Below are 15,888 nucleotides of genomic sequence, written 5' to 3'. Positions count from 1 at the left end.
CCATAGGTATACGTCGGGCCTGATGAGGGTATAGACCCTTTTGACGGCGATCCCATGGGCGTCGCCATCAAGGATCATGTGGTGAAGTATCTATTGCTTGTCTCAGCTGTCTCCGTTGCCTCCCTACTTGCAATGGTGGTGCGTGACGCTCGCTGCGCCTCAGAAAGCCTCTGTTTGGGCGCGGATATCGTAGACGGTGATTGGGCGGACGACACGAAGCTTTCGTCACAGCTTCAGACGACATATGTAAGGATTTATGCGCTTTCGAAGCTCATTACGCCTTGTCCAAACAGTGCGAGCCCCGTATATTGGACTTGTACTAGAAGCAGGGCTGGAAATACATTCCAAGCTGTCCATACTTTCCTCTTCTGAGTTAAATTAGGATTAGTGTCTTTTGCTCTTCATTCCTTATTTGCCAATCACTTTGAAGCTGCGGTTTATCATGTTTCTGACTCAGCATAACGTTTCTCTGTGCGGTCGCTATCTGGTTATTTATTTTCTGCCTAATCGCTCGCGGCTGTGCTCAGTTGTGGTAGAATTGTTCTTGCCGCGTACAATACTTGGAATGCAGATATTCTCTACTTTGTAATATCTTGTAGCAAAGATGCATTATCGCTAGTCACTCGCTTGCTCTGTGAACCGTCACGAAGCGTTCAGCTTCGAACATTCATGTGCTCTCGGTGTTGTCTGTTACCCATGCTTCGGCGCATTGATTCAAGAGTGAGTCCGTTAACTTATTCTTGATAAGCGGACGACAGAGTGGGCGTTAATTTAAGTGTGAGTTGCGGTCTATGTGTAGATAACGTGCGAGAAACTTACTATGAAAGCGTTGCCACCGCTTTTGTCACTGAGTAACGAGCGGTACTCACTCTTGCCTACGTTCCTGGATTGAAATTCCTTCTTTGGAGGTTAGTGACACAACGCTGGCGTATGAGTGCAATTTTTCATCCTCGAGGAAAGCCGTGCATCGCGAAGGGCCGGCAACACGGGCATACAGCAGAGGTCTGCGAACTTGGCCACATCGATTCGTTCCATGCCTTAGTATGCCAGTCACGATTTTTGCAGCCAGTCACTGCCGATGTCGTCTTTCTACCGTTCCACATTTTGAAGCGTGAATGGAACACAGTGCGTTAGTAATTGCCCAGTTGCATTTCTGACAGCTGATCGCACAGTAGCAGGGCAGGAGTGGTAATGGTTTCGCATTCCGTGCGCGCTTGAGGCATCGTGCAATGATGATGATGATGATTTATTGGCATCCCCTTTGAAACGGAGTGGTGACAAAAGTCACCTAGCTTGCTAGTTAATCAGGCATGTTAAAATACATGCGGGGTGCCATCAAAAGCGCCGTCTCGTTCTAAACTACTCCGCGAAAAAGGTCTATGTATGAGAATGACTACGTATGGCTACCGAGATTTATGATTATGACTATATGTATAGTGAGTACTGAAGAGGTATTAAGAGTAATGGAGGTTAATAAAATAATAAGAAGATAATTATGATGAAATTAATTAAGCTCCTTAAGACTAATGAAACGCAAGGAGGCATAATGCAATTAATTATTATGCAATTACTTGAACGTAACTATGATTATTTGAGGGTAATTATGAATAGTGTGGTTCATTGAATTAGTTTGGGTTAACCTAATTTGCCTATTCAGTAGTAAATATGGCTACATAATTAAACCTACTCAAGATTGATAAACGTACTTAAGATTAATTAAACATAATTTCGATTAAAATTATATTAAGACTAATCAGGATTAACTAGAGGTAATTAGGCTCCCTGATGCCTAATCAAGAATAATTACAGTTATTTTGTTTATGTCTAATAAACATTAATAAGTATAATGAAAATTGCTTGATCTTACATTACTAAACTCTAATTCAGATTAATTACAGTTACATTTATTCCCCTAATAAGAATAATTCCTGCTAATTAGGTTCACCAGTTAGGTAACTGCAACAGGTCATTGCAGTATTTGCAACTCATTGCGTCATCCTCGACACAGTGAGCCGCGGGGTACGTAACTAGGCCACTCAATCAAACATTCGCTGCGTGAGTGCAAGATGGGCGACTGGAAATAATGATAATAATGCGAAAACTTATAATGCGAAATAATGCATTGACCAATGACCTGTTTAGCACTGTGAATTGAGCTGCAAGGTGGGTCAACAACCACTGCGAGCGAGAGATACTATGGGGGAGTTCCCATATTCATTCTTCGTTTCAGTGACTGATGACCTCTTTCGTAGTTTAACGACAACCCCATTTGCTGCTACTCTTCCCGCGAATTAATTACCGTGCAGTGACATTCGTCGTGTAGCAGCCGGTGGGACGCCAGAAATGTCCGTCGTAGAAGCACCACTGCGGCCTGGAACCGAACGCCGTCTCTTCAAACACCCCGTAGCGAAACTGGGCCCAGCTGCGAACGACTGAGGACGCTGCTGCATCTAGAGAAAGTTTCAAACAGAAAGAAAACTTTGGCGTCAAACATGCATGCGCATGTTTAAGGCTGCAGCTGCATCTATTCTCAAGGCCTGTTGCCGTACAAATTTGTACAGAGGCTACAAAGTAATATGCGAATACATTGAGGAGCAGACATTTTAATCTTTTTTTCACTCCATTTTGCTGTTGTCCCTGAAACGTGCACACACTTTCAAGGGCTCAAGAAATGTTGCAAGCAAACTTGAATATGTCATTGGCGGTTCTGGCACCCTTACACAGGTATTTGTATACCGAGTGCAGCACAAACATGTTGACGTTTATTACGCAGGGAAACAGCTTTCGGAAATGAATGAGAGGCGGCAAGCATTTCTGCGATGCATGACACTGAATTGGCCCTGTAAATCCACACCACACTCAATAATGACCGGCCAAGTTGGGAAGTTAAACTGATCGTAAGTAAAAACTTGTTGCCGAAGAATATTTGACTATATTTATTCACTTTAACTCATGCAAATGGTTCCTATGAAACGCACTTTATATCACATACTCTTATCGTACCTCGCTACACGAGTGCATAAACAAAGGAACGCAATGTTCACTTCCTTGTGCTTTGAAATTTTAATATTTTATCAGCCTATAGTCCCTTAACCACATGTAGCACAGAACATTGGATCCATGGTTCATATAGTCACGTGTAGCGTGATGGTTAGCCGGTTACTGCGTAAGATGTGCAGACGGCTGATGATAAATTACGCCGTTTCAAAGCTAATCATGGGGGATGCCGTAGTGTTCCTGTCGTCGGCCTTGTCCTTGTGGTTGCCGCCGTCGTCGCAGGACAGAGTGACCCAAACTAACAACGGGGATAGGCCGCTGACTGTTGAGCATTCCCGATTGATTTTGACTTTTTTTCTTTTCCTTTAGGGTGCACCAGAAGCTCAGCCCTGGGAAGTTCGCCATCTCTCCCCCAGCTAAATGTGAATTAAGCTTTAAGAAATTGAACCGCAGGCATCACAATGCCTTGAACCACATTGTCCGGTGTGCCAGTGAGTGACTCTCTATAGACATGTATGAATCGAAAATGGTGTGCAGTTACATTATTTATAGTTGTGAGCCTTTAGAATTAACTCAGGGGAGAGGAAGTACGATGTTGTCCTCGCATAATGCGGAGATATATGGAATGATATAGTATTTATTCGTCTTACACGAGATGACGCCTAATGGAAAACAAATGCAAAATTGATATTCAACTAAATGTTAAGGACCCGGCTTCACAGTGTCATGCAAGGGTTAGCCACTTCAGTGGACAAAGTGTGGCTCTTGGTGCACCTTTGAAACAAACATTGAGTAGTTTTACTCACGTCTGCAAATTCTTACCTCCACTACTTTCCCGCGGCTATAACTTACACGAACTGGCCCGTAACTATATGATGACGAGTTAGTGCATTTCATCGGCTAAAGTCTAAAGGGCACCTTTATCCGTTGCGGTAACTTGAGTGTCATTGAGCCGTGACTGCACATGTGACTGCACTTCAGACACATACTTTTTTAAGCCTCACTTCTGAATTGTCGGTTAGTTTTGTTATCTTTATGAAATTCGTCGTACGGGGGAGCACTTGCTCTCCTGTGCGATGAATGTAACCTAATTTCCATATCGGCTTCGCTGCCTTGTAATTGCTCGAATTTAGAATATTCACACCGGCGACGAAAATTTCACTTCGAAGAACGAATGTGGTGTGATTCGTCTATACGCCTGCCTCGAACAGCGTACCTGGGTCCCAATGCAGAAAGCTTTCTCTTCGCAAAAATTGTGTGCCACTAGCCAGCAACCTCCGCTAAAAATAGCTTCGCTGTCGCTGCTGGTGAGCATCTCTTCTTACGAACTATTACAGCCTACGAACGCTTCGTGAGTATAGGCCCCGGGCCTGTATTTACAAAGTAGCCTTTACTCTGGAACAGCTGGCATAAGAGCAGGCACCGCCCAACAGTGATGGCGAAGATATTTTAGCGAAGGCGGTTGGCCAGTGGCAAACGGGTTTTGCGAATGAATATTATTTCTGAATTGGGCCTTTAGACATTTGTCACCGTGACTGTTTCCGTCGGCAAAGAAATAAAAAAATATTTGGAAATATATGATAGTAAGTTGAAGCAAAAATGGAAATTTGAGACCAAAATTTACGCTTAAAGACCGGATATATCATACAGCTCGACATTTTTATGCACAGGAACGAAGATTCCAATCGACAAACGTTTTAAGTTACAACTCTCTGCGATTGGTTGGCACCATCAGCCGGTCATTACGCTCCAAGAGATGGCATCCGCTGTGCTAACCAATAAGGAAGCGTACTCAGAGCAATATATATTTCCCGAATGCTGGGGCCCTATAACGTAAGACTATCTCTTTACGTCAAATTCGCGTAACCGTCGACGCAAGCATCGGGCGGTCACCCACAGGGCTGTCTGAACAGACGAATGAAACGCTGTCCTCGTTCATAGGAGGTCACTTTTCTTTGCTTGAAAAACGAATAACATTGCCTACACTGAGCGGCTTGTCTTATCTAATTGGCTCAGAGGAGGCGAGGAGCACGCTCAAGTGCAGAGGGATTCGATGGGGCCGAGCCACTGCACTGAAAATTGATAACCGGACGCTGAGGGTGGTGCCGGCGTCTGCGATTGGTCCGCTCGCCATTATTTAGCTTGCGGTGGCTCGTCGACATAGCGGCGGCATACAACGGAAGCTTAAGAATGACGCTAAAACGGATCCTCAACAAAGAATAGTTGGCAGAACGAGGTCGTAAACATGCCGAAAGTGCTCGAAAACGTTACACGGCTACGCAAAAACTTATATTACACGCAGATAAACCCGTGCTCTCCGGCAGGTGCGAGTAGCCAGTGCCTGAGTGATCGGCGGCAGCCGTCTTTTATTCCTTTCGGAACGGGGCAGCCTGCGGCTATTCATAAGAAAATTCAGTTTTGTTCGGCATATTAATGCATCTTTAACGCGTACACGCCAGTTTGACGCGGTGAGTTTTTGCGGTTTTCTGACGTCGCGTGAGAGGCATGTGTAGTGGGTGCAGCCCGAATACTTTTTACCAGTAGCCGAGGGGTAATGGCGAAAAGGCGTCGAATCACACAAAACAATTTTGCTTTTGTTCGGTCAAATCATGCATAATCAGTGTGTACACGTCATATTAGATGGGGAGCTATCGCGGTTTTCGTGACGTCACGTGACAGACAGGTGAAGTGGGGGTGGTCCAAAAAAGTATTTGACCAATCGCAGAGGGCTGATTGCTGAATTGGAATAGTTTTACGTTATAGCGACCTTTTGTAACCATATATATAATTCGCTCAACTAGGTCAGACGGAAGAATTATCTTCGGCGGATTCGGTTCCACTCATGTTCACCGCCCTGGACCTGCCTGTTATGGTGACATTGTGTAGGCGCTGCATCTCTCAGGCCTCTGAAGACGCACGAAGGTGTCCGTATTCGCAAAAGTTCTCACGATAGAGGCTGTTCGTAAGAGCAGGTGCTAGATAATGATTATGTAGGATATACTAATCCAATGGCAAACAGCATTTGAAAACCAAAGACTTCATGAATTACGTCTCAGAGTTGCAATAGAATCGCTGCACTGTTCCGGTCCTTGGGCAATACTTTGCTAAAATTCTCTTCCTCCAATTCTATTCATTTTCTATTCTTCCCGCCCGTTAGCACATCCCGGTACCAGCTGGGGCGCTGCTTCATGCGAGACAATGATGAAAGCCAAAAGAATGGAAAATGAAAAGAATTTCTACAAGATACGGCATGTAATTTTGTTTCTGTAACATGTACAAAGGTGAGCTTTAAGATAGCTTAAAGACCACAGGTGCCACCAAAACAGTTTTTTTTTTTTTTTCAGCCCAGACGTGAAACATAGGATCGAGTGGTAGAATTACACACGTACGCTTGGTGGAGCAATGACTGCATGTCACAGTTTGGCTCGGCCGTGCCAAAAAGAAAAAAAAAAAGCAAAATTTGCTGATGCCGCAATCTCCAAGTTATTGCTAGCAATGGTGTACATGTTGCAGGACAATCCACGTCGGGCGCTATCATGTGTGTGTGGAGTGCTACTGGCGAATCTTCGAAGCGCCATGCTCGTTAGTGTATTTTCTCACCAATGTCCACGGACGCGTCGAGCGTGCTCACGGGCAGCGCCACGAGGTCTCCCCGTTCACCGCAGCCCCTACTTTGTCGAGCCTTGCACTTGCTGCCTTGCTTGGTGAGAACGATGTGGGCGTTGTTGAAAAGCTCCCAGCTGGCGTCCTGCAACAACAGGTTCCGAGGAGTCTCCATCTCGGGAGGCACGACCACGCGTATGCCTTTGAAGTACCATAGGCCGTCAGATGCTTGCAGAAGCTTGCCTGACGCACGGCGTAGCAGCCTCTGGGGAATCCACGGCACAAAAGGGGAAGGAAAGAAATGTTGAGAACGAGAGAGGCAGAGAAAGTGAGGATGGTAAATCCAAGCAAGTTGCAAAAATATGTCAAGGGTCATATCCAATATAAATGCTTTTTTTGTTTGTATAAGAAAATAGCGCGCTTCCTTTTTTGCCTTGCCCTCTTGAATTCGTTTGAAGTTAAAGTTGTTTCGCTCGCATGTGACCGTTTCTGCATCTTCAACGACTTGAAAGCCTTGCAAGCAGCGGACACAGTCAGAAAGACTAACTGCAACATCAAAGCACTGAAAAACAACTAGTCTTTATTTAAAGTAATGCTCCAATAGTGCTTATTATACAAAAAGGACGCACTGATCGCGCGCAGTGTTGTAATATAAATGAAGCAAAGCTTGTTTGAGTTAGCGTTGTAGCAGCAGAATTCGCTGACACGCGCACGGTCTCGTAGCCAGTAACTGCTGTCACGAGGACGAAGGCGATGTATGATGTTTGCCGAGGAAAGAATGTTGATGACAGGGGCCCTATAACGTAAAACTATTCCAATGTGTTTTTATTCCAGTCTCCTGACGTAAAATTTGCGTAACCGCCGACGCAAGCACGGGGTGGTCACCCGCAGGGCTGTCTGAGCAGACCAATCAAACGCTCTCCTCGTTCATAAGAGGTCACTTTTGTTTGTTTGAAAAACGAATAACATTGCCTACATTGAGCGGCTTGTCGTATCTAATTGGCTGACAAGAGGCCAGGAGCACGCTCAAGTGGAGAGGGATTCGATGGGGCAGAGCCAGTGCACTGAAAATCGATAACCGGATGAACAGGGTGGTGCTGGCGTCTGCGATAGGTCCGCTTTCCCTTACTTAGCTTGCGGTGGCTGGTCGAAAATCGCGGTGGCATGCAACGGAAGCTTAAGAATGACGCTAAAACTGATCCTCAGCAAAGAAGTGTTGGCAGAATGAGATCGTAAACGTGCCGAAAGTGCTCGAAAACATTACACGGCCACGCAAGAAGTTTTATTATACGCAAATAAACCCATGCTCTCCGGCAGGTCCGAGTAGCCAGCGCCTGAGCGATCGGCGGCAGCCATCTTTTATTCCTTTCGGAACGGGGCAGCCTGCGGCTATTCACAAGAAAATTCAGTTTTGTTCGGCATATTAATGCATCCTTAATGCATACACGTCACTTTGACGCAATGACTTTTCACGGTTTTATGACGTCGCGTGACAGGCAGATGAAGTGAGTTCAGCCCGAAAACGTTTTACCAATAGCCGGGGGCTAATGGCGAAAAGACGTCGAATAAAAAATAACTATTTTTCTTTTCTCGGTCAAATCATGCATAATCAGTGTGTACACGTCATATCATATGGAGAGGTATCGCGGTCTTCGTGACGTCGCGTGACAGACAGGTGAAGTGAGGGTGGTCCAAAAAAGTTTTTGACCAATCGCGGAGGGCTGATAGCAGAATCGGAATAGAAAAGTTTGGAATAGTTTTACGTTATAGCGCCCAGGTGTATGGTACAGGGAAGTGCGACAGATATACAAATACATTTAAGCATGTTATACCTCGTGTGTCACAATGGCACATACCGATTCTGTGGGATTGTCCACGTACACCATGGTAAGACACTCTATAGCCAAAAAACGGGGTCGACCAATTAAGAGAGATAAAAAAATAAAAGAAGTCGTTGAATATCGTGACCTCTTGAATTAAGATGTCTGTGCGTTTTAGCGATACTAATGAGCCCACATATGAAGAGGTCTTATGTCGTGATATTTTGTTCGATTAGGCAGAACAGGGGTGCGCTCGCTGGCACGACCTTAATTGTCGGTCCAAATTCCGTGCTATAAAATCCGAAGCAACGGGTGGCACATACCTATTTAGCCAAGAAACTGGTAGCTCAAGTTCTCTTCTCCTTTTCATTTCATTTCATTTTCATTCTCTTTTCGTTAATTTCGAGTAATGTTGAATATAATTTGAAAGTTATGGAGGTCTGCGTTCTTATCACAAAAAGGTCTTACACTAGAACTGTTCGTAAGAGAACTGTATCTACTAGATGTTTCTTTTTATGTGGAACACTAAAAAAAAAACATGTAATATGTAGGCCCCTGCCACTTGCTGATAGACTACGTGGCTAGGCGGATAGTAGCAGCAAAAAAATTAAAAGAAAGAGGACGTTACCGATAATTTTTTGAATTAACTAATGCTAATGAACTTTTCAATTCCTAACTTTAGGGCACATGTTGTAATTGAGAAATTCAAGCGGAGGAGTAGTGAAGTTAGGTCGGCTTGGCAGAAATCCCAAGACTAGCACCACTTCCGAGATATGCGACCTTAAAATTTGTTACGAAATACAGTGGCGTTCCAGTAAAAGTTTCCCAAGAGCGTTGTAGCAGTTTAGAACGATCTTAGCTGGAACGTCGAGGCATATAGCGTGACGCAGCAGTGCCTATAGGCGCGTTTATTTAACTCATAGTTTCGGAATAACGTAAACTCTGCCGCAAGTATCCCGGTCTAAAACGGTAGCACTCAGTAAGTATAAAGGTTAGAAACTATACGGCATTTTAATTCGAGATCAACATTGGTTTCTAAATACTGAACCTAATAATATTGATATTACCATGACGTCATTGCGCAGGATAATTTTGTCTTGTGTAGATGTTAAAAAGTAAAGCTAGTATTTATGATTGCGTCACCCACAAGTAAGTGTGCAGCCTGCGTTTCTTATGGTTCTGCACCGGTGTGGCAGCCGCAGCGATCACCTCGGAAAGCCGCACATTTAGCGCTGGATCGCCGTTCCACATCCATAGTGAGTCACAAATTTCTGTGCCAACGACATATAATCCTGGCTCATTCGCAGCCACACACGGTGACAACGCCGACGCGATCGACCGATGAGCGAAAGCGTCGCTGGAAGCTCGTTGTGACAACGCTGACGGCACAACCGGCGACCGAAAGCCGTTTACATGGGTCAGTCTTTCGCGCCTTATGATAATGATGATGATGATCATCATCATCATGGTGATGATGGTATCTTCATCTTTATTGAAACGGGGAGGTGCTGCATGGCGCCAAGTGCGTTCTTTAAAAGGCTCTGGTGCAATTAAATCTTTGAATATATTTGTAGTCAATGAGCTACATTAGCCACAATACAAGTTTATTTCCTTTCCTGACGTGTTCCCCGGCGCCGCCAGACTGCCATTTGTCTTTTACTAGTCTCCCTAGCAGTTTCATTTATGTTTCCCTTACTGTCCTTATAAAAGCTAACACTGATCGCTGGGTGTATACCCAGACATTCTAACTGAATGTGCTCACTAGTTTCGGCACCATTTCCACACGCTATGCACAAGTTGTCTTTTTTTTTTCATTATCCCTATAACTACGCATTCTCCGACACGCCGATCTCGTTGCGAGCACTAGGGCACTGTCCTTTGAATAACCATAAATATTTTCTGATTTAATTTTGTGCTGTTCGATATTGTTCCACGGCTAGCTTTCTTTTCGTTGGTCCCATCCGGTACAGTATTTCTGCATCTCTGCCTTTACATTTATCACCCTTTCCTCTGTCGCTGTCCCACCGATTTAATACTTACTGTTTAGTTTCCTGGTCATATTTCTCCACATTGAGTGATCATTTTTCCTATACAGGTACCTAACTAACCTAGCCGCCTGTTTATACTCGCGTTTCTTCATTTTTCGCAGTCGTCTTTCGAAGCAGATGTATCGAGCCCTCCCGCACTTGGGCGTGTGTGTGTGTGTATTTTCCTCCATTCACTCGCAGTACTAGCCTTCTGACAGACCTCTAATTAATCTCCAGTTTAGCTTGCACTTCAGATTTTAAGCACAGCACAGAGTTAGCAAACATAATCCCGGGAACCGTTACCTCTTACTATGATTGATATTTGTCGTTTTGCCATCACGCTCTTTCTCTTGCCTTCTTGCTTCTTGCTTTGATTACATTACCCTCATTTCCTCAGATATCTGCAGGAAGTTCTATATCTCTCCGACTGAGAGAGAGATAGAGCAGACATGAAGGGGCGCTAATTTCTGCAGCCCTTTAAGTAGCCCCGTCTCAGCGCCCCGTCTCTCCGACTACCGGCTCACAAGCAATCTCACCCGCGTGCATAAAACCCGAAATGCACTGCTCCATCACCGTAGCAGCTCGTTACACGAAAAATTATCACCTACTCGTAATTTACTTTTTTTTTTCTCGGTTGGGTTGCCACGTGGCGTAACGTCATAATGGAGCTAAATATAAGCATGCAGGCCCGTTTCGTACAGATACTACAGCAGCGACTTATAAAATGTGTTGTCCATAATCCATAATTTACCTGCATTTATTTTCCTTCCCATGCTTATCATGTATATATCATAAATTTAGGACAGTGATGACAATGGGAGCCCTGGCGCACACCCTTCCGGTTGTCTATATGTCACGTTATTAATTCTCCCTTCATACGTTAGCTGAACAGTACTGTTCCGGGCTATTTTCTTTAGAAACACTATAGTACCTGCCGCAATGCCTTCCTGTCTAAGGATGCTCCACAAGGTCTTCCTGTTTACGCTGTCATGTGCACCACGAACATCTAAAAAGGTTATATATTGGCATGTTCTCGTCCTTGGCTGTTCCTCCACACTGGGCGATTACAAAGAGATTATCATCGATTGCAAAACTATTTTGCAGTTCTTACAGTATCTCATTCTATTCTATCTAGGTTTGCAACTTCAACTTAATGACTTGCACTGCTAGCATGCACACCACGGATGATATTTTAGCCGGCCTTTCATGGGTCTGTATTGTAATCGGTCCCTTGTGGAGTGACGCCCCTCAGCGCCGTCATTCAAACAGTACCCGGAAGATCGGTCGCTGGGCAAAAATGTTCGCACTGACGGCGCCACTACTGGGACACTGCTTGTGTATTTAATAGAAAGCCCAAAAATAATCCGCAGCGAGCTGCCATAGTTCAGATGTAAACATACAAGCTGTAGCACTGAATAGACGCGCATACCACGCTGCAGTCGTCACCGGTGTCGTTCAGCGAAGGTTATATATGTATAGTATACGGCCTAAACCGCCCAATTTGTGTACACGCTGCGGGCGTGTCTCCAAGGGCAGGTTAAGACGTAAGCGGGAGAGTGGTCCGCCACCATGTGAAAGGCCAGTCGCATTCACCGCCGCTTCTATGCGTTGTGTGAGATTGCAGAGATTAGGGAATTGTTTTGAATTTCGCTGAAATCTGAATTTTTAACGCATTGCTAAGCTAACCTATACTGATTAACTTCAGAGAAACATTGCTTGCGTAATTTGTCAAGCAAACAACCAGCGGTGAGTGTGTGAGTGTGCTATCGGTCCGATGTAAACAACTGCTCTGCTCAAGTGCCAGTGACAGCATCGGCGCTTTCAAAAGAAAACTACTCTTGAAATTATTGCTGATGTGCTCAGAGAGTTAGAGAACAGTTGATTGGCGAAGCGCCAACACCGGCTAACGAAACCGCTAGTTGCAACTCCCTGTGCGAGGACCCACCTGTCTCCGTTGTCGAAAGGTCCAAGCATTTATACCTACGCTGCTCAGCGTGGGACGTCGCACAATAAGTATGGAAAAATGAGTGCCATTTAACTAGTTTTCAGCATCCTTTTATGTCCGAATGCGGCGTGGTTTACACCACATGTGAAACGAATCACAAGCATTGACTGTACGTGGCGATATAAGCAACTGCTCTGGGTGCCGGGAATGTTCATCGGCGCTTTTCTCAGGAAACTATTTAAAAACACAAATCTCTGACCCAACAACTTATTGTAGCCCGTATGGCATGACGGCACGATGACAGCGGCCAGACGACTTAAATGCTGTAGCAGTAAAATTTTCTATGTGGTATTTGCATCCTATAGTAAATAAATGATGAATGGATTACGGCACAGAGACGGTTGCCACTGCGCCACAGAACGAACTCGTTGGACAGACAGAGCAAACCCTATTATGACTTTTTAACTGATATCGCAGTAAAATAGAGACAATCAATTCATGCATAATTTGCAATGTACGACGCGTCTTGGCTTAATCGGCGTATTGATAAGTGTCTAGTAAACGTTGCTGGCATGCCGGCCTAACAAGACGGCAGAAGCATTGAAAAAGTCGACAGGAATCTGACAAGAAGCCGACAAGATAGCATGAGCATTCTTCTGAAATATTCCTGAAACTTGAACATCTTCATCTTTTGTCTTATTTAGTCGACAGAAATATTTCAGCGGGCATTCGCTTTTGTCTGAAACCATTTGTTTTGAAGCAGTTGAAGGTCCTAACGGCTAGTCCACAACTCTTCCGAAGCGAAATATATAGAATGCGTTAGCGCGCTCTTTAAAACCTATACAAACGACAATCACGGGAGAAAACTTCATTTAAGCAGTCTTCGCGGCTTATATAGCCAAGAAAGATATCGTAATTACTGTGGCAGCGGTCTCTTATACGAACTTAAACTAGCAATGATGATGCGTAATATATGAATTTTAACGAGTGAGAAAGCAGACGACTATAGATATGCTACAACGTTAATTATTATTATTATTATTATTATTATTATTATTATTATTATTATTATTATTATTATTATTATTATTATTATTATTATTATAGTAGTAGTAGTAGCAATTGTAGGAGGAGGAGTAGGTAATTTGCAGGCACAAAACAGACACAAAGCGGATGTGTGCGAGAGGAACGCCCCACTGCCAAGTTGAATGCTAAACTTGCCTCGAGCTGACCGAAGAATTCTCCTGGATCCCGCTGCTTCAGGCCGTGGGGCAGGCGCACAATGATATCCGTGTACCCGTGCCCCTCCAGGCGAGGCACCTGGTCCCGAAAGGCACCAACGCCGCTTCCCCGTGGGAAACACAGCGTGGCAAACACCACGACTCCGATAGCTGCCCTTGCGTTCATGTGCCACATATTGCACCCATGCGGCACGTGCGTAGGTTTGGTCAAAACTCCGGAGAGAGGGCGTGCATGGGCGCTCCGGGCGAGGACCAACTGCGCTGCATGCTGCTGCGGTCTCCCTAGCCACCGTGCACGTCCGCCGTACGTGTGCTCTCCGCACTTGGCTCCACGCATAACGATGCGCTTATCGCCTTATCGGGCGTACTTCGGTTGCCGGGGTAACCGAGAGCAGGGAGAGTCGCCTCGTGTCCCGCAACCTGCGAAGCATGTCACTTTCTTGCTCTTCACCCCATGTCTACGACTTGCGCCTCCGCCTTTATCTGCGGCCGGCTACGTTTGTCGCCGTATTTGTGAGTACGAGATTGCAGGCGCATCGGTGCAAGAGAAACGGAATAAACGGTTGTGGTGCACACCTTGGAAATAAGGAGCGAACAAAAAGGAACACCTTGAGTCCACCCTGAAGCCCAAACGAGCCGCTTGTAAACAAAAGGGAGAAGGAAGCAGGAATGAAACAATATACAGGAAGACATTCCTTGCAGAACTCCATTCCTCCTTCACTTCTCCTAGTTTCAAATGAGCAAAATAGAGGCGCGCGTACAGGATAGTCTCCATCCAGAGAATGCTCGCGAGAAGCAATTCACACAGGGTTATTTTTGCCAGGGCCCAAGGGTAAAATGATTCATGCAAACGGCTCCCGGTGCCTCAGCGAAGATTAAGGAGCTTTAGCTCGGGTGCGCATATCTAAATACATGTAAACAGAAAATTCGTTTTTCTCGGCAACCACTGCACCAAATTTTGCAAGGTTTGTTACATTTAAAAGAAAAACTTCAAATCTAGTGACTGTTGGTTTCGAATTTTTGATTTACGTTGCCGAATTTTTACGAAAAAAAGGCAAAAATCGAAAATTTTCACTAAACGATACTATCACGTTTACAGCTCTGTAACTCAGCAATGAAAAATGATACCACAATTCTATGAATCGCATCTAATAGTACATCCGAAGTGGGAAAAATTGATATGTTACACATGAATCTCAAAAAATAACAACGTAACATCTTTAGTGGAGGTGCAGAAGTTATTTCAATTAATTTGGGCTATATGTTACAAATGCGGAATCGAAGTTCGCAAATTCTCTAGGTATGCAAACTTTGAAACTACCGTAGACCGGCAGCAGGTTCTAGGTCATCCTCATTATAATAATCAACATCATGATATTTATGTCCGCTGCAGGACGAAGACCTCTTCCAGCGATCTCCAATCACCCCTGTCTTGCGCCGGCTGATTCCATCTTATGCCTGTAAAGTTCCTAACTTCATCCCACAATCTAATTATATGCCGTCCTCGATTGTGCTTCCGTTTCCTTGGCATGCATTCTGTATCTCTAATAGACCACCGGTTATGTGCGTTACGCATTACATTACCTGTCCAGCTCTTCTTTTTTTTTAATTTTATTGTCAACTACAATATTGGCTACCCCAGTTTGCTTTATAACCGAAAATGCTATGTTCCGGTCTCTTAAGGTTACGCCTGACAGTTTTCATTCCACCGCTCTTTGCGCGGTCGTTAACTTCTCAAGCTTCTTTGTTAACCTCGAAGTTTTTGCCCATCTATTAGCACCGGTAGAGTGCAAGTGTTGTACACTTTCTTTTCGTGGATAGCGGTAAGCTACCTGTCATGATTTGGCAATGGCTGGCGTATGCGCTCCAACCATTTTTTATTATTTTGTAAATTTTCTTCTTATGATCGTGGATCCCTGTGAATAATTTGCCTTGATAAATGCACTCTTGCACAGATTTTAGAGAGTGACTGCTTATCACACGTTCTCGTTCTCTGGTGAGGCTATTGAGCAGCACCTTTGTCATCTGCATATTAATCTTCAACCCTATACGTATTACACTTTGTCGGCTAAGATCATCAATCATTCGTTGCAAGTCATCATCAGCATTGCTGAACGGGACAACGTCATCTGCAAAGTATAGCTTGTGCTGGCTAGCATTGGAGAGATTGCGTCTCCCTGCCTGACCTCTTTCTTGAACCGTATTTTTCCATTTTTCTTGAGGAGAATTATTTTGGTTTAATTATAGGGTTTTAC

At 44.6% G+C, this 15,888-nt stretch overlaps 1 protein-coding gene across 5 annotated transcripts in view; it reads right to left on the bottom strand.

The window, feature by feature from the left end:
• The window catches only part of LOC126544343 (calcium-activated chloride channel regulator 1-like), a 93,657-nt gene extending 79,702 nt beyond the window's left edge, over positions 1–13,955 (bottom strand). For all 5 annotated transcript variants that reach the window (XM_055062094.2, XM_055062095.2, XM_055062096.2 and 2 more), the window contains exons 1-3: positions 13,614–13,955; positions 6,598–6,865; positions 2,300–2,450 (exon numbers count right to left, since the gene is read on the bottom strand). In XM_055062094.2, the coding sequence (XP_054918069.1) occupies positions 2,300–2,450; positions 6,598–6,865; positions 13,614–13,808 (614 nt within the window). In that variant the 5' untranslated portion in view covers positions 13,809–13,955. The remainder of the gene's footprint in view (positions 1–2,299; positions 2,451–6,597; positions 6,866–13,613) is intronic.
• Between the last annotated feature and the right edge of the window lie 1,933 nt (positions 13,956–15,888).

The sequence above is a fragment of the Dermacentor andersoni genome, chromosome 1 (genome assembly GCF_023375885.2).
Source record: "Dermacentor andersoni chromosome 1, qqDerAnde1_hic_scaffold, whole genome shotgun sequence".
Classification (NCBI taxonomy): domain Eukaryota; kingdom Metazoa; phylum Arthropoda; class Arachnida; order Ixodida; family Ixodidae; genus Dermacentor; species Dermacentor andersoni.
Note: the sequence above shows the minus strand (reverse complement) of the source record. Positions and strands in the feature narration are given on the sequence as shown.